Source organism: Seriola dumerili, unplaced genomic scaffold (assembly GCF_002260705.1).
Source record: "Seriola dumerili isolate Sdu_G_001 unplaced genomic scaffold, Sdu_1.0 BDQW01000219.1, whole genome shotgun sequence".
Taxonomy (NCBI): Eukaryota; Metazoa; Chordata; class Actinopteri; order Carangiformes; family Carangidae; genus Seriola; species Seriola dumerili.
In genome coordinates, this window is record NW_019174474.1 from 1,476,846 (window position 1) to 1,503,747 (window position 26,902).

Genomic DNA, 26,902 nt, shown 5'->3' on the forward strand with positions numbered 1-26,902 from the left:
GATGTTAGTGATTTAAAAAAAAAAAAATCAAACCTGGTTTCAGCCTGTTTCTACATGTGCAGGTTGATTGTCACGTGCAAAACTGAAGGCAGCATGGATGCTGCAGTGTTGGACCAATTTCTTTTTTTTCTTTTTTTTTTGCATTATCACAATATTTTGAATATAGACTACACACCAATCAATAAACTTCCAATGATCAGCACAGGGCAGGTACATAGGGAGATGGCTGCATTAGGGCAGCTGGAGACATTGGTGGTGTCCAACATTAGATTGAGAAGTTCTTTCTGTTATTTTTTTTTTACATCTGAAAACCATGTTTTCTTTCCTTCAGGGTGTCAGAATGTGAGGATTTATGGTTTAAATGTACAATTTACAGCAGTTTGACATTAAATAACGGCATATGTTGTCTGCAATATGTAGGAATCCATCAAGTCAGACAAATTAATATGTCTTAGTTCGTGAGGATTTAACTGATAGAAATACAACACTCACCACAAAGCCAAACATCAGCGGAAGTGTTAATGTTTAAGTAGTGATATTACTTTAACTTTGTTTGTTTTGCACAGAATAAAACTGAGGAAGAACAAAACTTAACCGTAAGTATTTTATTTTATGTGATAAAGGCAAATAACTCAATAAATTATATTAATTTTACGTGCCTCTTAACAGAGAGAGAAAAAACAAGAAGATGTAAACTTGAAAAATATAACTCAACACATATTTGCAATCAAGGCAGGTCATGTCACGTATAACTGGCCTAATGTAGACTAGGAAAACATTCTGGTCATTCACATTCAAAAATAAGACAAATACAATAAATTAACACAAACATAATGGAAGTGTTTGGCAAATTATGAATTACAGTATAAGTACGTTTCAGGTTTAAGTCGTCACTGCTTTGAAAATGGATCCATTTCTATCTACAACAGAAACAAAGAGAAACACATGGTTGTTTAGACATTAAATGGAATAGTTGTGCGTGTGTTCTAACTGTAATGTACAAACAAGATATTTTGTGCAAATTCCTCTTAAACATCAATCTGATTTCTAAGAAATCAAAACAGACACACCAACATAGGGTAAGGCTTCACAATCTTTACATTTGACACAGTCTGAAGAACAAATAATTTACTCATGTGTAGACTTACAGTCAGGATAATGAAAACAAACAAACAAAAAGAACATCTCCACCTCTCAGTCTCTTTTGTAGTGTTTGTACTGTGCTTATCCGTTCTGAGGACATTGGGCAACTCCATCACTCCTCCTGCTTCTTGAGAAAAAACTGCAGCGCTGAGTCCCACTGATCTCTTGGGAAGCGGTTGGACAACTCACAGTAATCCAGCGGCAGGGAAACTAAGCACAGACAGAAAAGAACATCTACATTACACTGCATGTTCAACAGAAATCCTTAATCCTTTTACAACAGGAAAAAAAAAAAAAAAAAAAGTCTGAATTTCACCAAAACAAGCCCAACATGTGTTAAGAGAAAATCTTCGCGTATATATAAAATATCACTAGAATCAATTGGAGAGCCAGCTTGTCAAAAGTAGCTGTTTTTACATGACATCAACATCCTTTTATAAACTATTAAAATATTTATATATAAAAATCAATGATGAACACAATCCATACAATTTATTTTGCATTTGATAAATTCATCAGAATAACTTACCTGCTTGCTTTGTTTTGTTGTCCGACTCCTTCTCATTTGCGGCACAGTCCTGGGAGAATTAATAAGGAGTATTAATGCCTGCCATAAGAGCGTACTGCAGGTACTAGCAGTGCTGTCTGTGTGCAAGTTCATCAGTTTCATCTAAAATTAATTAAACCTTCCATTAAAAAAAAAAAATATATATTAAGCAAAATTTAAAGCTGCCTCTACAGTTTAATCAAATTGTAATTTACTAATCAAACTAAATATTTTTAATTTAATGAGTGATATTGAACCATCCTGGATTAAACTGTTTCACTCCGAGGAATGCTCTTGAGGTTAACTCAACAATGAGGGCAGCGGGGCAGGACACCATGCATTACTGCTTTGTTTGAAAGAAATGACAATAGCTTGTCTCCCTTTGAATGGAAGTTAATCGGTGTCTAAACAGTGGTGGCTGCAGAGTGGTGAGGGGCGTGTTGTTAGAGGGAAGATGAAGGAGACAAGCTGTTTACTGGGAGTTGAACCAGTGGCAGGTAAATCCACTGTGAAGGAAGCCATTTATCTTTGTAAAATCCTGCCTGTTACAGATTCACCGGGCTCCAGATGAGCAATCATTTATCAGCCGTCGCACGGAAGTTTCCTTCTGATGTGAAAGAAATTTATTGAGTATGAGTTTTATTTAGGGGCATAAAATGCTCAAGGCCAAAGAGGATGATTTTGATTATAGTGTATTTTTGAATACATTTTCAACATTGGCCTCGAAAGAAAGTCAAACCTCTTTTTAATCAACACTACAACACTCCCGTTTTTCGGTCGATAGTTTAGCCTCTGAATTGTTTATTCATATTATGTAAATGCATTATAATACACAGTATATGTGCATTTATATACTATATGTGTGACCATGGTCCCATATTTACCTGAATGAATGTAGCCAGCAGCACACAGCTCATCTCCTGCTGCAGGATGACCTTGTTCTGAGAGTTGTTGTAGCAGGCCGAGATGAGGGAGGGGAAGAGCACTCTGATGAGGCGCGGGTGGCTGAAGTACTGGAAGGGCAGCTGACACAGTTTCTGCAGCACGCTGGGCTGGCGGCCAGACTGCACTATCACCTGGAACACACAGGGAGCAGGGCCAGTCAGTCACTAAGCCAGTCAGGCGGCCAGTCAGTGGCACTGCTGGTTGTAAATCACCGGCCTGTGCCCCTCCCACATGTAAATCTGCCACTAAAACAACACACAAAAAACCATTAGGAGTAGACCTGGGGGGCACAGCCTCCCACCACACAATTACAGGCTATAAAACACAATGATGGGATATTTTATTCTTCCTTTGTACCAACAGCAATAGCAGAGCTGCTGTGACATAAGAAGGAAATGACAAATGCGAACTGATGTCACGAACTGCGGTTAAAACTTCACTTTCAAGTTTTGCGTTAAGCTCTTTAAGCAACACTCAAGCGGCAGAATCAGTGCAGGAGTGAAGCTCAGGTTGAGAGGGCATTCATAGTGCAACAGGGGTACGAAGGGGTAGGGTGGCGGGGTGAAAGGAAGGGTGAGCGAACCTCCACCAACAGTGTGGCCACCCCCCACTTTAAGAAATGAGCAATACCATTAATGGTATTTTCACCCTGCCGACATCCTGCTCTCCATCACAGCCCGTCAATCACACACAGTATCACATCCGGGCCACCAGTATTAAAACCAAATCACTCCCAGCCTCATTTGATTAGAAAGGGGACTGCTGCAGAGGAAGGGGTCCCAGCCTAATTCTCTAGTCATCTCCCCTGAGCCCTGGAGGACCAAGGACCACCAAGCACCCCTCTGAGAGCCAGTGGGTCGGACAAAAAAAAAAAAAGACAACAAAACACCAAAACCATGCTTTACAGGTACAGACTGTGGGACTGGGGGCTCAATGCAAATTGAAACCAGAAGGGCAAGGTGAGGTCCCCAAGTCATGGTGACATAAATTCACAAGGTTTACAAGATTTTAAAAATACACTCTCTAATACTCTTCCCCTGGTTTCTCCTTTGATAGTGCACTCCAAGTTTTAGCAGCAGGATAAACAAAGCGATAATTCTTCGCTTTTATCAGTTCAAGGTGAAGCTTCTCAGAGCTGCCCTCTACAGCGGCGTTCAAAGGGACACAAAACAGTGCCATTTCCTATCTTCATTAGTTTAAAGAATCCATATGGACGGGTCAAACAAAGTGAACTGTAATGCATTGCAAATACTTAAAAATGTGAAGAGCACTGCATTTATCAACCTGAAATGTAAGTGTTAATTTTTGAAGCTAAGAGAACATGTGAATAGGTGTGTATTACTGAGCGCAGTACTGAATTAAAGGATGGCCCTGAATACACTGCAAAGATGAAAACCGTGCTGTGAGTACGTGTGCGTTACGGTGGTAGAACAAAATCCCTACAGTTTCACTGACTCAGTAAGTGTTTTTCACAAAGGAATGTGGGACTCGCTGGACAAATTCATCCACTGAAGGAAGGAAAAAAAAGGCAAGCTCTGGTTGTTTTCAAAAGTAGTGCTGCTTATTTTCAGTACATGTAGTTTTAGCATTTTCATGCTACTTTCCACTAAATCCTACGATATCATATTTATCTTGTCTGTTGCAACATTGACCATAGACGAACTGGCAATAGGGTGGGTCATAAATTTATGAAGCTGAATTCATTAGAGAGCCAAAATCATGATTCTGCAAAAGCTAAAGAATCTATTCGTTCTTCGTGTTCCTGTTCTAATCCAGGACATTTATGGTTTAGGTATCATAATTTAACACCATCGCAAGTGTTGGATGTTTGAGCTGGGGCGCTGAGGAGATCCAACCCACAAATCACCCAGCGATCTCATAATCCTCCACTACGCACAGTTCCATCTTCAGCTGCCTAAACAAATTGTCCACCCTCAAGTGCCTGACGCAATAGGACATAAAACAAAGCCTGGTGGCAGCGAGAGTCTGGAGGTAACAAAGAAACCGAGCCCCCTGCCAACTTTCCACGCCTCTACCAGGTGAAGAGCAACACCAGAGCTCCAAATGGTTTCCAACTACAGATTATGCTGTAGCGTTACTTCTCCCGCTGAAGTATCTGCAGCTCAAAGCCTGACATCATAAAACTAACAACAAGCATCTGAACACATGCATCTGGCCTGCATATAATGCAGACCCTGTAAAAACTCAAGTGTCTTGGCTGCTCTGGTCTTTCTTAAGTTCAGAGACCTGGCATTTTCAAACAGTGCCGAGTTTTATGACGCTTCCATTACATAACTTCCTCACTGTCCACAATGACAACAAAGAGTGTGTAAAGTTAATGTTCCGAAACGCAAACAAATTCCTGGGAAAACCCTGTGTTGTAGCGGAAACCAAAGTTGAAGCAGATTTAAGAACAGAGAGGGGAAAAAAAGTTATTATTCAGCCATGTAATAAAGAATAAATCTCAAATAGCATAATTAGTGTTTATGCATGAGGCTGCAGCACTGCTGGATGAGGCAAAGAAATCTTATTAACATCTTGCTCCACAAATTTAATTTTAATGTTGCACAGAAGGAAAGCGACAATCTCAAATGTGTGGAGGCATTTCCGTTCAGTGTAGCGTCTAGACAGCCCAAACACCTCAGGAAGAACCAGCATCAGAGCAGGGCCATATATCTGACACTCCAATCCACAATATAAACCAGATCCATCACAGAGGAACTGTCTTACTGATAAGACAGGCAACACAGCAGACACCACAAAGCAAAGAGAGTCAAATAACTGTTTAGTGCTTCTTTACAACATTTACAACGGCTTATTGAGACATGCAAGGGATGTGTGTAAATTACCCGGGTGCCAGTGAAGCAGACATTGACATAGACACTCCAACTTGACTTTTAAAGGTAACTGTCAGTCGTCTTAAAACCCAATAAAAACCTGCTGTTTACACAATAAAGCTTAATAACTCTTTATTTATCTCTATGAGCTGACGCTGTCATTCCATCCCAGATTGTACTGCAGATAATTCTGCTCTGAAACTGATCCGACAACAGTGTTACCGACAAATGGAAACTCCTCACTGAAAGGTCTTCAGGGATAAAAATGTCCTCAGCTTCACTTTGAGTCAGTTGGACCTGCGTTCACCCTTGAAGCGCGAGTGTAAATCATCTACCGAGCTAACAATCAGGCCCTCTCCTGCCAGTCAGTGCAGTGTGTCTGTCTGCGTTTCTCTGCCTCTGTTTACTCTGCTGGGTGATACAGAGTGTGCATTCCCCAGCGCTGGCTCCCTATGGTCTGCACGAGCTGCATTTACCCTGCAGGCAGTGAGGGCTTGGTTGTCTTGGCAGTAATGGACTGCTGAGGGGAGCGTTTCAACATCAGGTTAACAGGAATTACAGGCCTAAAGCTTGGCTTGGGCCTGCAGGGCAGAGGAAACGCCCTCGTAGAGAATGGGAAGAAGAGGAATGACCCCACAGATAAGGCTGAGCTCTGGAGATGTGTGTGGGATGTTAGGTCCAGAGACGTCCATAGCTCATGAGATGCTTCCCGGTATAAAGAAAACAGTTTATGAAATATAAGCACAGAGGAGTCAGGTAATATCAGGAGCCAGTGCAGGGGAAACTATCCCATTACATTTATATAAAAAAAGAAAAAGATCCATAACCAACCTGAAATTACACCCATTCCTGTACAACGTGTGTTATTGGGACAACAGCATGTTTGTGTGTGGGGCTCACTCTGCTTGCGTGTCTGTGGCCATTTTCCATGTACTTAAGAAAAAGCAAAGTTTTCTTAAGATTTCCACACTCTCAAATTGCTTGTGTCTTTCTAAAAAAGCAAGCGGGAAGCAGGTGGGTTAACATGTCAACAGTCTAAAATTACAGTCCCGTCAGCTCAAAGATTCAACTGATCATCACCGTGGATGAATCACAAATGAATCATTGTATTTAAAGACAAGGAGATTACCGGTAAACATCTCTTCAGGGAAAAAGGAAGTTAAGTTACATGTCAGTTACAAAGTAGGATTTGTTTGTTCTGCTTGTTTTGTGGAAAGGTCTCTACGGACGCACCCAACAGACAATGAAACATATGGCCAAATGGCTCAGTGGCCCCCATGAGCAGAGACACTTGAAAAACACACAAGCCTACATATGTCACTCCCCCAATGGCTTTTTGTGTCACAAGGTGAATTATTCATGCCCTCAGAGCAGAGGGAATACATCACTACGTATGTTGCTGCTTCAAAGTACTGTTTTTTATGAGCATATATATATATATATATATATATATATATAAATAAAAAAATATATAAACAAAAGCCAGTGTGCCGACAGTGAATCAGCAGTCTCCACAACCGCACAAGCCTTGGGTCGGGCTGCTTTTGTGTTCTGCCAATGCTTACATTAGCTTGAGAAAAGCTCAAGCTGCTCTAAATATTCTCCTTAACGCCATCCATCTTGGTGCGGAACTGAATGGACGCATTCCAGGAACTGGACCCCTGGCAAAGATCAACTGTGTGTGGAGGTTGTGTGGGATCTTGTTTCCCGACAATCTATACTCAAATGTGATTTTTTTATTTTCTTTATTAAATTCTTAAATCAAAAGCAAGGTTAGTGATTTTTTTTGGTGCTTTTTCTCTAAACGTTCGTCTTGGCAGTTCCCAGGTTGCGGAGAAATTACAGATTTTGCATCAAATTAGCAACAAGCAAATGTTTTTAGTCAATCATGGCTGCTTTTCAGGCTGCTGTGGGTGCATAAAGACAAATCATCTGTCACTCACTTAATTTAATCATCAGTCTTCATTTAATTATTCAATATAATATGTAAATTTAATCTACAATCTCCAACAAATGCTAATTCTGTACATCATAATAATTAAATTGGATAGGAGCAGAGGGGAGAGCTTAAGTGCCATAGACTGGAGGAGGAACCTTTAATTAGGAGTAAAAAATCTGGCAAATTAAAATCAGTAATCAGCCTATAAATTGTTGTGATAGGGGCTGGCCGCAACTGTGTGGACTTAAATGACATATCAGAGGTTTGAGAGTGAAGCCGTGGCTGCTGCCTGTGTGGGTCAGGCTTAACGTAATCAAAGCCCAGCCAACTGTAGCATGGCTAATCAGGGGCCCGGTAGACGGGCCATGCATGACAGCCAATTACACAGCAGCCAGGTCTGCTCCATCACATCCTGCTCACTTCAATAGAGCCCCCTAAGTAGTTGTAACACTGGGGCCAGCACGAAACCCTGCTTTACCAGGCGGGAACAATGGGTCACTCTGTGGGACAATAGACGACACACACACCAAGAGCAGGAAGGTGCCAAGGAATGAATCTTTAAACAGGTGCTTTTTGTTACAATTACAAAACTACACCCTTTTTCTGACAAATAATACATGAGCAGAACAAAAGTAAGATGATATTACCCAGCCCTGTTAACTGAATAGGCAGCTTTTCATAATGGAAAGCATTAAATCCAACATGTGCCTTAGCAATTAAACAATTAGTAGATTGACGCAACATTAAACTACAACAATTGTAGAAAATTGATTCACTGTGGTAGAGCTGAAACAAACAGATTCATTGTTTAGCCCTTCGACAAAAAATTAATAGGCAACAATTATAGGTAACAGATTAATCTTTTCAGTAATTTTTCAACCAAAAATGCTAAATACGGTCTGATTCCAGTTTTGAAAATAGTGAGGATTTGATACTTTTCTTAGTTATATGATAATAAATTTAATATTTTGGGGGTTTGGGCTGTTAGTTAGATAGTTTGATAAAGCAAGTAATCTGCAGACATCAACTTGAGTTACGGAAAATGAATAAGTACGGTATATATAATTTCTTTAACAAAATGTTGGGATATAGCAGCACTAGCATTAAAGTTATTTATAAAGTAAAATGTGGGTAAAGCACCACTTTTTTTTGCTTTTATGATTTCTACGTACTTTTTTAACTGTTTCTTTTTTAACAAAGACAAATAAAACTCACCTCTTTTGGTAATTACGTTTGGAATTGTTCATAACTTTTCACATTGATCAATTAAACAACCAATTGACAAAACTAGTAGGCTCATTAAGAAGTTGCAGCTTAAACTATAACAAAAAATATTTATAGTAGTTTGGTTATGTTAAAATAAAAATAAATAAATAAAATAATTTCTGTGCAGGTTGAAGCTGGATTACCTGGTTGTCAGGGTGGTTAACAGTGAAGTATCCCACACAGATGATGACTTCATGCAGCAGCTCTTCAGAGGAATGCTGGGAGCAGTACCAGAGCAGGGAGCTGACAATGTGTCGGAAAGCTAGAGACAGGCCCTCAGCTCCTAGAACAGACTGGCAAGTCACAGACAAAGCATGTTAGTGTGTACCACAGTAAAATAACCATAAATTATCTATCATTGTGATTCCAAAGAGCTCAAGACATTAACAATGCAAAGTAATAAAAGGTTATATGTTTTGCTGGTGGGAACATACATGGTGTAAGTGTATAAGCAATTCAAGCGGGGGTCCCACCATAAAACACCCCAATCCCGCTCAGAAATGAGATGCTAGGAGCAGCTCACAGACAGTATTTATTAAACATGTCAGTGTGACAGAGCACCATAAGATCACCGCAATTTACTGGAAGTTTGGGTGTGTTTGCATTGTAACCATCCATAAACACAATACCTGAGAAGCTGCACGTTATGTTCAACAATGAAAATGTATGCAGGCAACATATTAAACTCTGTACTATCTAAGCAGCTGCCTAATGAAAAAAAAAGCAAAATGTTACAAAAAATAAATAAATAAATAAATTTAGATTTATAAAATTCATGTCACAGTTTAAAAGGGAAACAGGAAAACCACTAAGCAAAGAGGGAAAACATCATTTATGGTTTGAATGTGAACTTATGTTCCCTTTTTTCACAGTTTTTTAAAGGTTCACAGATTTGTTGCAGCATATTCTGCCAACATGCAACCACAGCAAAACCAAGTTATTTATACTGCAGAGCACACTTTTAAAATTCCCTTCTAAACATATTATTAGGAGCTGATGCGGCAGAGGAGTAAATTAACGGCCTGAATTCTGATCATCCATCCACTAAAATATGTATTAGTCTGTGCTGTTAGGTAATGTGAAACGCAAGGTGATTACAACTTCTAGCCAAAAAAAGAAACATTATTTAAAATGTTCATAAAACTCCGGCAGTGAAATGCTTTCATTTCCAGCTGTTTTGAGTTGCCTGACTGTGGCGGGTCAGTGAGAGGAAGCTGCTTCAAAGTAATTACCGCAAGACATTAAAATAATTAACGCTTGCTCTCGTGCCTTTCCGTCTACCCGATGACTTAGCACAGTGAAGCTGTCGCCCTCTCCTCCTCGGGGTGGGTAATGTACGGCCCGGCATACAGTGCTAATTACCCGCGCTCCATCCTAACGGCTGACCCACCGGGCTCTATTCAACCCCAACAACTGACCTGGGGTCAAAGGGCACCTGTGTTTATGTCCACAGGTCAGCTTTGTCCTGAGGAGAGTGACTCCTCTTCTAATGGCTCTTAACAAAGTAACTTGCATCAATTTGATCATGTATACAATTTTATTAAATCCAGGGAGGATAATTAAACTTTTTTTTTTTGTCATTTTTGTGATACCCTTTGTGATAAGAGAAAAGTCACTTAAATTGCTCTTCATACCACTTATTCAAAAACCAGTTACTGTGAGTGGGAATAGAGAACACATGCTCAAACAAAGATCAGATGCAGAATTATAAAGAAAAACAAAACAAAAAATACTGTATGTCTAACCGTCTGTCACCAATGCACAAAATCTGCTGGATCAAAGGAATTTTTTTTATTTGTGACAAGTGGAAAACAGAATATATTTTGGATTTATTCTGAATACCTGGAAGGCAGATAGGTCAAGCAGGGCAAAACTGTTGAGGAAGCGGATGCCTTGCAAAGCCACCTGGATGACCCCGGGGCCGTAGGGTTCCTGACTCTGGGAAGCAGACTCTGGTAAGAAACTGTGCAGCAGGATACAATACAGGGTGTGCACCACTCCCACCAGGTCTGTAGACTGCAACAAGGCCGTCAATCCAGTCGGGTCCTGACGTTTATTGTCAAATATACTGGGAGCACTGGAGAGTAAGAGAGGGGAAATGAATGGTCAGCAAAACCAAAAATAACTGGAAGAATTCATTAAAAAACACACACAGATATGATACTAGGAAACACTGAGTAGCATTAGTGTCTTTATTTTGTGCCGTTTTGCTGCTGTTGTCAAGAATAGAAAAAAAGAAGAAAAAAAAGACAAAGACAAACCAAAATGAAAGTCAGACTGTGATTTCACCCAAGGCTGAGGACACAAACAGTCAGAACCTCTGCTTGTAGATTTATTCACCAGACAAAAGCTTAGAGATAGCTTTCCCTTTAGATAAGACATACTACCCTGTTAGCGCCGCTGTATTACCTGGCTTAACTGAATGCTGCGGGTGGAAGAACACCAAGTTTAAAATCTGTTGCATATTGACATGTTGGATCACAGCTGCTGTTAAGTTCATCTTCTGATCTTCACGTGCTTCTCTTTTATTTATGGAATAACCTTTTTTTCTTTCTTTGCATGCAAGGAGCTTCCAATATGTTTCACTTTTTGACTGGTAAAAGTCACTGCCAGCCTGTTTGGTTGTAGCTGAAAGAGCGGGACCTTCAAGATTGGCTCTTAGGCTTCCACTCCTGCTACAGTAAACATAATAATGCCATGATGAGAAGCTCATGGCAGTAACTCCAAGATGGCAGATTGTGATTGAAGCCTGACAAGGTGCTGCTGAGTGCTCCGGCACATTTAATAAAGCCCACCTGAGTAAAGTTTTGATTTAAGGTGATGTGTTTGTTTGGCTCCAACAAGATGCCACTGTGTTGGTTAAAGGGATGGTGACATCCATCCTTTCATTGTACATCACATTTAACAAGAAAGCTAAGGATAATGCTGGTTGGAAAGAGGAGGTAGAGTGCGGAGGAAAGGCTTCAAGATCTAACCAATTCATCTGGCATTAAGGCATTTAAACATTTTCGTGATTGAAGTTTTTTAGTTTGACAAGTGAATTTGTCATGCTAGGAGCTTCAAAAGACGGACATTTAGGAGGTGGATCAAATCTGAACAAATTAGAAAATAAACCAAACAAAAAATAATATTCTCTTGAGTGCCTGCAGGGGTGATGTGACCACGCACTGACTCAAATAAACAAAAAAATAAACAAACAAACTGAAACACCAGAGAAAATTTAAGTAATTAAGTCGTAATGCAGGAGGATCCAGTGAAAACCCTGGGCTAGCACAGACAGACAATTTAAGACTAGTGCGGCAGCACCAGCTATGATTTGCAGCCATGGAGGGTGTGTGACCTCTGGATGGAAGCTACAGTGCATGCTGATACTTGATGTTAGCCAACAGGCTCTGTGTGAAATATGCTGCTAGGCAAGACCACAGCCTCCTAATGCCATTATAATCCCCTGACACAGCAACTGGCATGGCCAAAATATTCTACGAGCCCATTGAGCATTCTTATATATGACACACAGAGAATCTTGGCAGAACATAGCTTGCTGCCTGCGATACTGACCAGAACACTGGTCTCATTAAACCTGCAAGATCACACATGGTTTTCTCACAGATATTCTGTGACAAACATAGACCTAATATAGCTGTCTTCTACCACGGTGGTGTGAAGCAGTTGGTCATTGATACTGAAGCACCTTGCAGCTGGCAAGATAATAGCTAGCTAGTACTAACCCCAGTACAATGGGTGAAACTGAAAAAGCAATGATTGCTACCTAGATTCAGTATAACAATTGAACGCATCAAAGTCAGTCCAATTCTATTTCTATTGTAATGCATAACATCAAAGCATATATCGGCCTGCTACCATGGTCAACATTTATTTTCCTTTTAAGTGAGGAGTTGTGGTGCTGATGTCCCTCAGCGTGTCTGTGTGCTTAGCCTCTGTCAGCGGCGCCACTGAACCTCCCTTAGTGGAGGTCACCGTAGCACACGTGGGTGGGCTCCCCTCGCGCTGCAGGCTAGGGTTTATGGTGAGTGACAGAGCACTGGGTCAAGTAGATACCTATCTCTATCTGCAGTAACGACAGCTTAGCCAGCGAGCTGGCTGGAGGAAACGACCTGCTGGCTGATTGCAGAGGAACCAGAGTCTTTGTTTGAGTAACCGTGAGTCCGTCTTTGTGGATCCTTGTGACATTAAAGAACTGACAGTGACTGAGTCTCTGTCATTAGATGCAAAGACAGAGGTGTGTGTGTGCGTCAAGAGATCACAGAGATGTTTAAGGTGCGTAATAGAGTAAGACACATGCTCACCGTCCGGTTACGACAAAACACAGCTTACACATGCTGTGCAGTAGAGCTGAGGCTTGTTGGAGGAAAGCAGACATCTTGGGGTGCTCGTCTACAGGACTTTGGACTGACAGGAAGCACCCATACAACTTGTCAATCAGACCCATGTTTACTACATAGCTGCAAAAAACACACAAGAAGAGAAAAAACATGCTGTGGTTAATTTTTTTCCAAATATTTCTAAATTTACCATGGGTGACTTCCTCTGTAAAAAGCTCATCTCACACAGGCAAACAAAGGCCTTTACTGTGCATACTTCCACAGCACTGCAGCTGAAAGCGGATACCTCACCTAAGCCCTCCACCCCCTGCTATTACTGTGATATCTCCAATTTGTCTTTGCCAATGACAGGTCTCATGATCATGTTCCCTGTACTCTTTCAGGCACAAATCACTGCTAATAGTGTCATTAGAGGGCTGTTGTGGCCCTTGTGCCAGCCCAGCTCTGGGCCCTTGACAGTCTGCTGACCTGGGGCCGTCTTCTCCCTGCTCCGGTATGCCTGCACCTTTGGGCTCAGCTCAGGCACCAACAGCTTATGAAAATCTGGCAAGTGCTGCAGCTGCCAATCAAGGCTTTAAAGTCACTGATATGGTCACTGTGAAGCCAGTGCTCCTCATCTTACCACTGTCTTGACTCTTTGCTTCTTTCACATACCTTTTTCGTAAGAACTGTCACTCACTGAGGTCCTCTCAAAACAGGTTATTATGACCATTTTCAACCACCACTGCAGGTCATCTGACACTTGAACCGAGGCCCATTGTTTTGACTTGATCCTCTTCCACAGCTTTACTTAGGTTGAAAGGATCAGTCCTCACACTTAGTGATCTGTTAAATGCTGCTCTCTGTTTGACAATCAGCTTGGTGGTCGAACTTACCCCTTTACATCTCAACATTTGAGCATGGATTGAAAACATTAATGACAATGATAGGGGACTAAAAGCACTGAAAGTCAAACTGAGAAACTGGTAATGAGAGGAGAGGAAATGGTGAACTCCTTTCTATGTGATATATGGGTTGGTATAATGGGAGAGTGTTGCAAAAGCTAAAACTGTTTTGATCTTTTGTCCTTCCTCACTAGCATATACATTATACAAGGCAGTTGAGGTAAATCTTGAGCTCGTACTTGGGATTACCAGTCTGACGATACCATTTTTCTCAGGCCCTCCCCTGTCTCCAGGGTTACGACTGGGTCAGTGGATGAGAGTGGTGGGCCTGTGCAGCTGCTCTGTCCAGATGAATCATGGGTTGTGGGAGGGATGGTGGAAAGACTGCACTCTTCCACAAGGCTTCGTCAGGCTGTGCCTGCCTTTCCTCACAGCCCACATTTCTCCAACACAGCACCGACTCCTACAGCCCAGACCCACAAGGCTAGCTCAAACACCAGGTTCAAGGGGACCTTTCAAAGCTTTGGAAGTGCTCTCTGTTTATGCTACTTTGTAGCCCCCCCCCCCTTAGAACTGATTTTACTTGAAATGTGGCACTGAATGTGTGGAAAAAGTACAAGCTGGAAGGATGCCAGAATACACCGTCATTCTCACACAACTCCCATTCTAACAAGACACCAGTTGGACCATTTCCAAGAGATCTGACATTTTGTCAGCCTATTCTTTACATAAGGCACACTGTTGAGGAAATCAGAGGTTGACCACCTCTCAACCCAGTAAAGAGGAGTGGAGGAGGGATGTACTAGAGGAGGTAAAAAGGTCATGAGATGAGAAAAAGAGGTGCCATGTAGGAGGAGGAGGAGAAGCAGTGTGCAAGTAGCACAGAGCACTGGAAGGAAAATACCTGATTAGGTCTTGTGTGCGAGTGTTGAAGGACTCTGTGGCAGGCTTGACCTTGGCATCTGGGGAGGAAATCCATGTGTTTTCGCCTTGTCCAGACTCTGAGATATGTGGCCAAAGGGACCCCAGGATGGTAGCAATGGTCTGCAGCAGGCCTGTTGTCAAACCCTCAAAGACTTGTTTGTTTACACTGCGCCCAAAAATGGACTTGTCCTCATCTGGGACATATAGCTGCAAGAATAAAAAAAAAAAAACTTATTGAGAAACGAATGAACCTGTATTATTTGCATCACTAGGGTAACTACCTCTTTGATAAACCCTGATATGCTGCAACAGAAATCGGACAGCATCCAAATGCCATCAGAAGTGCAGAGGGATAAACAAAAACAGGGCAATTTAACCTTCAGCATGTGCATTAAAAGCCATTCAATTAACGCAGAGGCAAACGTTAAATGCTCTGTTTTCATTAGCTTTTCCCACATTGTTGCTACATTATACACTTTAGCGAGTTCATTATTAACCTGCTTTAGGCCACAAATTAGTAAATCCTTGTGATATGTAATGGCTACAATAATGGTATATAGTGGAGGCATTTCCTAAGCCACACAAACACCAAAAAAGCAGTTTGACAAGATGAAGGCTTAAATAAAAAAGCTGCAGAAGAAATTAGACACTGCAGTTAGATGAGCATTTCCAGTCAAACTTCATGAAACACAACACAAGCAGAAGTCCATGTTTAAAATATAGTGCTGCTGTTAAACATGGAGAACGTTGTTAAGGTAAAACCTTCTCATTTGGTCTAATGGTTGGAGTGAATGCTGACAGCATAGGTAAATCCACCGACATTCTCCACAAATCTAATTAAAAGGGGACATGCTCATATGGCAGCACTACCCCCACTGCTTTACTCTATTGCTCATGCACACGCATACCAGGACATAGTAAACATGTAAAAGTTAACAGTTGTAAATTAAATCACAACTCATCAATGAGGGGTGTGTAGGGGCATGGATAATTGCTGAGCCCAATTCCTAATCTGCATTGAACACATGGAGAACAGTTAGTTTGTCTCCTGCAGTGCTGTTGGATACGTCAGTCAGCAGAGCAGCTGCTCAGATATGTTTTATATAAACTGAAACATACAGCCTAACCTCTCCCTGTGTGCCCTAAGGAAATATGACTGCTTTGGATTGGAACTCGGCACTGGAGAAGGAAGCCCCAGTAGAGTTCATGCATGTACCACAACCCTGTGCCTGTGCCTTGTCCTGTCTCTGTTGTGAGTGTAGGCGGCCCCAGCGAGCCGCCACCGTTAGATGTTTGGAGTGGGCTGATGTTTACAGTCCTCCTTACAGAGTGCTGAAGGATATGGGCTGACATGTCGCCACAGTGCAGCCTGCCTGCTTGACTGACTATGCTCTCACATTCCCTAAGTCAGGAGGCATCTGTGAAGAGGTTGGGCAATGGCTTGTTACTTGCTAGCCCTGTGCCCTGCTCTGTCTTTCATTAACACTGCGGCAGGAACATGTACCAGCACAAAGCCAGGGCTTTCTCTGTGGTCAAAGCACTGTATATCAACAGATAAATGTAAAGAAAACAAGGAGGGTTAATAAATGTATGTGTTAGAAACACTGTTCATTTGGTCAAACCTTGGTGCGTTGTATGTAAACACATTCAGCATCTCCTCTACATTTACAGGACTTTGCTGTTGGCACAAACTAACTGCAAAAATATTGACTCATTGCATAATTTATGAAATGTTTTGTTTATGATGGCAAATTAGGTCTTGTTCATGTGCTAGGGTGCAGAGACTTACTGTTAGTTGATGCAGCAGCAGGTCCATGAGAAGTGCTATCTTGTTGCTAAACAGCACATAGGAGCAGTTGAGGGGGCAACAGGAACACGCCAGGTAGTAGGTATTTACAGCAGCACAGAGAGATCTGACACAGAATGATGACAAACCATTATTAATCACAAGGCACGCTGATACTCCCCTCGCAATTCATTACAAAAACACTACTAGTGGGATGTAAACGTCTAGCCCTGGGCACTGACACGACTATCTGCAGTCATCAGGAAACCAAACACACTCTTCTGTATTTGTGGTTCCTTAAGGGTGTAGTTTGTCTTCACAAGTCAAAAGCGTATCGCACTGACAGCGCGAGTAAGGAAGCCGATTTGGGGAATAAAACACTCATATCAGCTACTTATGCGGAGACTCCCCTCACTAGAGCCACCTTCAGAGAGGCTGAACGCAATCTCAGTCCCATCTTGGCTGAGATGGTGCAGCATTTCCGCTGGAGAGATAAAACTATTCCTCTCAGCAGCTCCTCACAGCCGCCAGGCAGCCCCAGGCAGCAGCCAGTGCTGAGCCAGCCAGCGTGCCTCTGTATTATGTCTGCTCTAAAACAAGTCCCAGGGAAGATTAATGCTTCAGATAACTGACCAATCGTTCTGCTGTGACTGCTACTCCCCCTCGCCCCCGTTTCATCAGTTAATATTTTCTGACAACTGTATATTTTAGCCATTGGCGGAATGGCGTGTCCTATCTGCTCGCTGGAAGAATGGAATCTGCCTCTCCAGTGCCTAAAGTAGGCCATGTTTATTTCAACTGGTAAACATTTTGATATCTACTGAAACCTTCACATCTGCTGTGCGTTTTCGGTCAAACCACGCTGGCATAGTAAAGGAAAATAGATTAGGCTGAGGCAGACCCAAGTCTGTCAATAACTTCCTCTATTCTTTGCTTTGCATTTGCTAGTGGGCAGATCGGTCGTTTTGCCGTATCATTATTGACATTGCAGTGTAAAGCTGTCAGACGTGGAATGTGGTGTTAATGTGAGAGGCACTATATTTTGAGCGATTGGATAGTGGCCAACTCTGACATCAAAACTTACTTGAGTACACCTGAAAAAAAAAAAAAAAAAAAAAAAGAAATCATAAAATGAGACTTCTTGCAAAATGCTACAGTCCTGTGTGCCAGCTGTATTGACAGTAATTCTATTAAAGTATAAAGACGGTGGAAAAAGTCTAGCCATAATGGTTAAGTGCACTGATAGAACAGCCTGTGTGGAGCAAGAGGTGAGGTAACATGAGATCCCAACCAAACTATACTGTGTGCAGCCATGCAGCATCAGGACTCTGATTCCCTAGCGAACACAAGACTTTAGATCAGCTTCTATGCAAATACCAAAACGACAACTCAAATACCTGTTCTCTAATACAAATGGATAATTACATGCTTTACACATCTTATGAAATTCAAACTGTGGTAGCTGGAATGTACAGTTGTACATTCCTCCAAAGGACAAGAGTTACTTTAGGTGCGTTAAGTCACTATTGTGGTGTTTATGATCATGCCCCTGTTGAGTAAAATAGTGCATAAGTAAGGATATCATATCAGAGACTGAAAAATGAGGCAGGACTGACTTCTTTAAGTGTCCAAGAGCTGCTTCACAGCAGCTAGATGAAGGTAGGTCGTCTTGGTCAGTGGTAGTATTCAGATTTCACCTGTGATAACTGAGATTTGTCTTTCTAAATGTTTCTTGTTTGAATTTTACATAAAAAAAAAACCTTTGGCAGCAGTAGTGTCATCACTGCTTTCAGAACAGCTTCAATCCTTCTTGGATTGCTGCCATGTAAGTCCTAAACTGTGCGTAACGGGATATTTAATCGTGGCTTCAAAAAGGAATGACAAACTTTGAACTTCTAGTAAAGATTTAGAGAAGTTTTAGATCAGCAAACTGGAGAGGCAACGCAAATTTTCCAACTTCTTCTTAGAATTCATGAAACCACTCTTGGGTTTGTTTAACAGAACAGGTATATTACCATGTGAAAATGTGTGGTTAGGAGGACACACCGAAACAAAAGTTGCAACTCGTCATGGTGTCCTGGTAGCCCTGTGGTTAAGATGTAAACCACTTGGCCACAATGAAATTTATCTAATTCCAACATTTCCTGTCAAAAAAGGCTAAAATACGCAAAAAATAAAAATCTTAAAAACAATTGCACCTAGTCCTGTGAAATAATAACACTGCCCATGCAATTACACATCAAATACCATGTTTAACTAGTGGCATCTAATTGTTTTCTCCTATCAAATACATGTTCACGTATGACAACGCATCAGGATTTTTTTCTTTTTGCACTGTCACATATTTTTGTCTGTAGTCCTTGGATACTGGCAGCTTAGCCATAAACATCAACTTTTTATTTTGTTTCTGCTTTTTGAAATCTGAAAGCCTGAAAGTCTGAAATTATAATGAATATATGTATATATACACATCTTTTTTCCTTTGATTTAACACTTAATACTATTGTTTATAACAGTATAAATGGGGCACTGTAAATGTTGATTCTAGGCATGGCTGTATTCACCCTGACCTGATTAGCATATTCTGATTAAATCACTTTACTCCTGGCAGGACAGATCTGGCCCTCTGGCTTCACAATTGACTCACTCAACTGCTCATGTAATGAGCATGCAATTGCTTTGTAACACAGCTAATCAGGCTTGTCTTTGGTCATCTCTGAACAAATGAGGGGCCTGTCAAAGACTATGTTTGAGTTATGCCCTTACACCAGCTTGTACAATGAACCATCCCAGTGATCTGTCTTTGGTTTCCTCCCACCTAATTGAGCTTGATGAGCATGACACCTGATAGTACGCCCTCTCTGGGAATCTCACTATCTCAATACCCCTCAATGACAGCTCGAGCCAAAGATTTTGTGGAACAATTTGGTGAAGTGCCACGCCAGCCTGTCTCATGTTGCACAAAAACTTTGCTAGGACTGATGTGTCCCACTCTGTCTACGCAGGCAACATTCCTCCACCTACACCATTGTGGGGCTCTCATTATATTACACAGACGGTACTTCACATGGTCCCATAATGACCGTAGCCACTATCTATCGCCACCCACCTAGAGCACTGTCACTTTTTTGACAAGGCTCCTTTGAAATTAGATGCAAAAAATTACTGTCACAAGTTTTAACTGGTGGACGAACCAGTCCTATCTGATGGTGAGAAAAAAGAGAAATTGTGAAAAAGAGTAAGAGGAAAATAATGAGCGATGTAATCTGCACACCTACACTAAACAGCTTAACCTCACACAGCGAGGAGATACCATTTTACCTGTACAGCTATTCAGATGCGTAAAGAAATGAGGCCAAGAGGTAGAAGGATGGAGCACACCTGATCCCGTTTCGCCACCCTGCAGCCCTCTAGGTCTCTGCCTGGGTGGCCAACAGGCCTACACATGATAAGGTAGAGGCTTGGGAGTTTAAAGGGAGGGGGGGGGGGGGGGGGGCACAACTGACCTCTACATTTAAACTTTTAACAATAAAATATAACTTCATTTTGGATACAAGTCTGATAAATAAGGAGAGAAAAAAGACTAAAAAACTTCACTGCCTCAAGCATAAATAAGAGGTAACAACCATGAGCAAGGTTTATCTAGCAGAGAGATATTCGGTTATGGATATTGTCTCTTTCAACATAAAGTTATTTTTACATTAAATCGCTGACTTTCAATTCAGTTGCCAACAGGGCAACAAACATGTAAAAGGCTCTTTATGCTTTTTGTCACTGCCTTGAGTTATCAGCCGAGATCTGTGCTCCTCAACCCGAGTCTCACATTTCTCGCCCTCTGTGTGCGTTTCCTATGTGCACAGTCAAGCCTGACTGGAGCAACGCTGCAGAAATCTGACCAACTTCCAGATCAGGTTAAGTCCCTGCCTCTTAAACAGGGTAAATTTGTGTTCAAGGGTAGAAAAAGAATCCTAAGCCAAAATAAAAGGTGAGGAGCAAATCCATTTCCTTGTGCTGTCAAACAATCCCTTCATTCACTGCTATCTAAATGACATTTAATTTGATTCTGCTGTTGATCTCTCCGATACCCTGAGTGCTTCCAAGACATCTATTCTGGCTGTCGTGCCACACTGGCCAGGTATGAAGGGGGAGAAATCTGATGAGCCGTCACACAGCATCATGCACAAGAGCATGAGTGCGTGCACTCACACACAAAAACGCACACACCTTCAAATGGTGGAAAACATCCTGAAATAAAACCACAGGTAGCAGGTCTGATTTCACAGGATACACCGGGTCATGTGAGACAGAGGTGGAAATACAAATTGGGTTAACACGCAGTGTTGAAAGACTCCTAAACCTTTCTCTGGAGATCACCTGTTTAAGTTCCATTCACAGCTCTGCCTTTCTTTTTAAAGCAACGGAAATTGTCAAGATACAACCAAAACATTAAAATATAAACTTCTGAATTAGATTTTGGCAACCTAAACATCATAGAAGAGTGCCTCTGCTCTTTTGGTTTTTAAAAGTTGTGTACAGGCAGATGGAGCTTTGTGCTAAGACCGTTCTCAAGCAGGATGCAAGTCTTTCTTCCTCTCTTCTCTCCAGTGACCCCTATTGGAAGACAGAAGTCACTAGCTAAAAAAGAAAAAAGAAAAAAGAAAAGAAAAAAATTCTTGTCATCTTTGACACTGGTTTTCAGTTGAAAGAAAAGGGGGATTCTCCCATTCACACGAACTATTGAAAACAAAACAGTTGTGTGCTTTATCTTATCATCCCTACTAGTTAAACAGTTTGGGACAAAACAGCTTCAACTACATAATAGGAATTATACAGTATACCATTGGTACTGATGCTGGTGCATATAATGGGTATGATGGGTTCCTCACACAGTACAATGCTACATATACAGATATATCTAAATTTAGAAGTTTTATTTTACTGTATATTAAAATCAAATTAATTAAAATATTTTAAAAATTAAATACTTAAAAATAATTAAAAACAGCTGAAACTACTTGTCAACTGATTGATGAGTCAATTTATAGGAAATTTATCCACAAAAGATTTTTAAAAAAAAATCAATTTGTTATTTAAATGGATGTGTAGTAAAATTAATACTGTTCCTGAAAAACTCAATTCTAACATTTGTGATGCATTTTGAGATATCATCTCTCCAGCTGAACTTAATGACAGTGGCTGCATAAACTCTGATCTAGACATTCCAGTGACCACAAGGTTACACCAGGACATTAGCGGAGCCTCGTAGAGGAATTAGCTCATTAATGTAATGGTAACAAGATGGAATCAGCCTCCCCTGGGGGAGATATGGCAGGAGCATCTCCGCAGCTGCCTTTTTTTGTAAATCACTCTGCTTATCTGGTAGGAGGAGGTGATCAATACGGCAGCATCACTGTAAACAGATAATGTAGCGCACTCTGGGTCGAGCGTCTGTATAGCAGCCCATTAGGCCACACAGCCATCCAGATGACAGATAGTGATAAGTAGACAGCCGGGCTGCGTCCTTGTGTTGCACCTCGTCACCAGCTGCCAACTACACTGACCTGACTGAGCTGCATCACAAGGTTTAAGTGTGACCTCTCTTGTATTGGTCAAGAAAGCACAGCAACGGTTGTTTTTCTTGAGGGTGCTGAAGAAGGATGGTCAGCCCCAACGGATGCTAGTGACTTTCTACTGCTGGACCACAGAGAGCATCCTAACATAGTGCATCTCTGTGTGGTACCTCAACTGTACAGCAGCTGAAAGGAAAGCTCTTCAGTGGGTCGTCTCCAGAACATAGAAGATCATTGGGATACAGCTCCCAGCCCTGGAGGACATTAACAGCTCACACTACCTCAGAAAAGCTTTTTCCTCAGAGCTGTAACTGCTCTGAATCAGTCTATCAAGTACCCCCCATAACTGTCTGACACGACTGACTTCACATACACACACACTTCACTATGCCACCAAATAAGCTATACCGTACACAGGGGCCCACTCACATGTATATTCTGTATCTAAAACACAGTGACAGCTGCTGTAATTAATAACCTCACTGTACAGGGACTAAAACATTCACCCATATTGTGTTTTTATGAAGAGTATCAACATTTCCGTACCGTTTTGGTTTTGATGCTGCATTGCACCCCTGAGCTGATTGCACTACTCACTACAGCTGGACACTTTTTATATTATTATATACTATTTATACTGTGCATACTGTTTGTTCCTACTTATCCTTACTGTATTGGTTCTCTGGCTGCATTGCACACCCAGGCTGTTGCACTATGTTGCAATATTTTGTCTTATTTGTTGTTCTATTTTTCTTATTTATTGTTTTTCGCAGCACTGAGTACATAAGTAAGTTGCAAACCTAACCTCAACCAACCTTAATTCTATTCTATACAACCTTTGTTTACATACACAGTTATAAATGTAAAAATTACCTTAATTTATTGTTACATTGTAGCTACAGGCAAGCTGTTTCGATTCCTGAGTTGATATGTTCATCAGGGGCTTATCTCCAGTTCAGTTCTCAGCTGTCAAAGCTCCCGAGGCTCCAGCAGTATTAGCAGCACAGGACTAACTAAAATGCAAGCCGGTGAACCGAGGTATCAAGCTCAATTCTAAACAAGCAACTAGAATAACCTTTAGGGCTTTGAAAGTTCTTAAGTGTGTCTGTGTCCCTGCATTAATCTCATGCTAGTGTAAAACTCCCCTGCAGAGAAACCTGTTTAGCCAAGTGAAAGGTTTACAAAAAGGAGCTTATTCAAGACCATTCTTTTATAATTATTCATAACCAACACCAGGGTTGGATTAGACTAGTATGCAGAGTATAAAAACACATGAGCCTAATCTTCACCTCCTGTTCTATCACCACAACATGTCAAGAAGATGTCCTAAAAGTCAAGGAGGTATTGTCTGCGCTTCAGCTAACACAACGTCATGCACGGATGTGCCAACAAACTCAGCAAACAAACGCTTTGTACAAGACAGTCTCTCCATTTAAGATAATAACATTTCTTCCAATTCAGAAGTCTGCTTAAAATTCCCTCAGATTACAATGATTGAAGAAGAGAGAGTACAAAAAAAAATCAATATACATGTGATGCCCTTTAAAAGCCTTATAAATATAAGAAGCATTTGTCCATTAGCAGAGATTCAGAGACCAGTAAATGCTAATGAATGGGAGAGCAAGGCCATTCGAGTCCATTACAGAGTCCCACTTGTGAGTACGGCAGCCTCTTTGAGGTTATCTACTGGCAGGCCGTGCAAACGTCAGACCCACAACTCAAAAATACTCTGCACTCTAAATGATAGATGGGACACATGTGCTTTTTCTGTTTCCAGAGAAAAGAATGGACATAAATTGATTACAGAAATGGAGAAATGCTTTCCATTTCTAGAGGCCAGAGCTGTTACTCATTAATGCATTTTCAGGGTATTTATTGAGATGAACCAACTACAAACAGTGACTCACTTTTTGCAACTGCATAAACAATTACAAATTGGGAATAAAGCAGTGGGTTTTCAGTGAGGTCAGTAAAAGGATACAGTCAAAGAGAAGTCAGACAGAAGACAGAGTGTAACAGCTGTTTGCCACCCAATGAATATGCAGCTGATTGCATATTAAAGAGTATGGATGGTTCAGAAGTGTTTCTGTAGTTTACATATTGTGAGCACAATCAGAAATGCCAAGAAATTGTTTAATTGTTTATATTATTTTTATTCTTCCAACACTATGGCTGACATTTAAACCCAAAGACAAAGCCTTAGTCCACTTCTGTTTCTTTGATATTTTTTTTCGCCATCTTGTGAAAACCATGTATATCTGCAAAACACCAACTTTTTACGAGCTAAGAAAACTGCTCAGCACTGTTATTTTTCTTAACCCATAAAGCAACATTTCCTTCAGTTAATCTGAAAAATTGAAAATCAACAAATTCAGAAATATGCAGCTTTCACTGACCAGAGTAATACAATTTGCAAATTACAATAAAGCACTGGGGCAACAGTCCCCAAACCTGTCCCAATGCGTTTTCATTAGATAAACAGTGCGGATATTAAAGAAAATGTGATGTAACTGAACCTTGTAATATTTAAGAGCAAGGTAGCAAAAAGAGAATGTGTATATTCAGTCACTGCAGAAAAATCACTCCACACCTGTTCCAGCTGACAATAAACCTAAATTTAGACTTAAACTGCCTCAACAAGATCACACTCACCCACGGCTAACATCTGGTCTCACCAACCACAGCAACAAGTGGTCAGCTTTTCCAAAATCAAACTGTACCAATCATAAGCTAAAGAGACAGCTCACCCTGCTGGCTTGAAACAGAAACTTGATTAAAAGTCAAGATAATAAACTAAAGGGCATAGCAACTGATTTTTTTTCTTGTGCCTGAGTTGTGCATTAAATCACAGAAAAATACCTGAGCGCGCCATCTGCTTTCATGTATTTCCATGTATCATTATGTAAATTAACATGTAAATATTTCAATTTGGTGACAGTACTCACTTGAGAGGAATACGAGGAACTGCAGTGGGTGTGGAAGCAGCAGTGATGACATGCAGAATTTGTTCCAGAGCCGAAAGGCCGCCGCCCACTTGGAAGGCAACTTGGTCTGCATTGTTCTGTTGAGGAAAGGACACACAGAGAAACAGAGGTACAGTCAGGGGACAACAAGCCACCCGCTGGACAGGGGATTACATGGCTCTCACCAGGGAGGCAACCTCTCTTTCTCCTACAGGGGCGAGGGATTGAAATCTGAAACAAAGTGATCCCTAAAGTATTCCTGTTTAATCTCAAAAGTGCACAACCCGACTCCGCCCCACAACAGTCAAGTTTCAGAGGAAGGCAAAAGCTCTGCAGGCTCCAGTTAGCACCAGGGTGGTCTCAGTGGATGACCACGGAGTTAAGTGCAACCGAGAAAATGCCACTCGGCCGAACAAAGAACAAGATAATCAGAGAAATGTAAAATAAAGAAAATCCTTCTAATAGGAGAGGATACAAAAACGTTACATTCTTACAGAGGAGCTCATCTCACACTTCTAGTTACTTTAGAGCTGATAGCAGACTTTATTTTACTTACAACCTAATTTTGGCCATCTCATAGTGGTGCTCTGCCTCCGTTGAATTTGTTCAAATTATGTTTTTTATCCATTTAATTTTATACCTTCTTAGTGCAGACAGTATGTTGAAATAAAGGTTTTCAAATATACAATTTGAGGGGGTAACAGTGGACATAATAATGTCATTTAACATAGCATTTCTAACAACTGAAGGTTGAAAGCTCTTAAATCAATAATATGCTAAAACATTTTAGAAAATATACTAGTTTCTTTTTCCCATGTAAGTGTTTCGAAAATATTATTTCTGTGTATATCAAAGTTAAATAAATATGTTTTCACACCTTCAAATGTGCCCTTCTGTACTCGTGACATTTTAAACTCATGAAAACAGAGTGGGGAGCAAGTTGAAAATAAATGTGCTCAAATGTAGGGGACAGTGGAGAGGGCATTTGAATTCGCCCTGTAACTCAAGTAAAACTACTAGTAAAATATCCATTACTTGCACAATCAAAATGCTTAATTTCAAAATTAAACATTTTTACAAGCCATCTTTTATTTGGTTTGTCTTGGTTTGTCTTTACAAGAACTTCGTTTCGCATTTATTTAATTAGTGATGATGATCTTGACTTCTTCTGTCTGTTTTTATGAACTGACAGACTACACATCAGCTTTACTAGGTACATGTCCCCATCACAAACTGCTTGTTCCTCCAGTCGCTTTAGCGAACTAAGCTGCCAGATGTTTCCACATAATGGTGTAATAAACAGGGATACATCTGGTCAGCAGTAATCCTATGGATGACCATATTGGTTAAAATTAGTTAATTTTGCTACTATGTCTGTAATCATTATTTTTAATCATTTTCTGAACTTGAGGAAATAAAGGAATCTGGACTATATAAGCTGAATCCTTTGTTTCCTGAAGTTATATTCTTTTTACTCACTTCAGTTACAATATAAAATGTAGAATATAAATATAAATAATTTAGTGCATCATTCCTGTGCATTAGATTTATGAACACATGTAAATAGTTAGGCCCTGCCCTCCTGTGATGATAGAGTAATTGGCAGTAGGTCAGATGCTGTTGCTACAGCGTCTTATAAATCAACAAGTACAAAGCCAGGAGCGAGCACCGACTGTCGGGCATGTTTCTGCCTGGGTAGACAGAGTAAAGGAGCTGGAGGGGAGCTGCTGATGGAGGGCCTTCTTCACACAACTG

The 26,902-nt window shown here is 40.9% G+C and overlaps 1 protein-coding gene across 3 annotated transcripts in view; it reads right to left on the reverse strand.

Moving 5' to 3' along the window:
* Window positions 1-632: 632 nt before the first annotated feature.
* scaper (S-phase cyclin A associated protein in the ER) overlaps window positions 633-26,902 on the reverse strand; it is a 57,664-nt gene continuing 31,394 nt past the window's right edge. For all 3 annotated transcript variants that reach the window (XM_022754274.1, XM_022754273.1, XM_022754275.1), the window contains 9 exons: window positions 25,130-25,245; window positions 16,618-16,741; window positions 14,809-15,035; window positions 12,985-13,140; window positions 10,520-10,754; window positions 8,821-8,970; window positions 2,575-2,766; window positions 1,673-1,721; window positions 633-1,353 (listed from right to left, as the gene is read on the reverse strand). In XM_022754274.1, coding sequence (XP_022609995.1) covers window positions 1,256-1,353; window positions 1,673-1,721; window positions 2,575-2,766; window positions 8,821-8,970; window positions 10,520-10,754; window positions 12,985-13,140; window positions 14,809-15,035; window positions 16,618-16,741; window positions 25,130-25,245 — 1,347 coding nt within the window. In that variant the 3' untranslated portion in view covers window positions 633-1,255. The remainder of the gene's footprint in view (window positions 1,354-1,672; window positions 1,722-2,574; window positions 2,767-8,820; window positions 8,971-10,519; window positions 10,755-12,984; window positions 13,141-14,808; window positions 15,036-16,617; window positions 16,742-25,129; window positions 25,246-26,902) is intronic.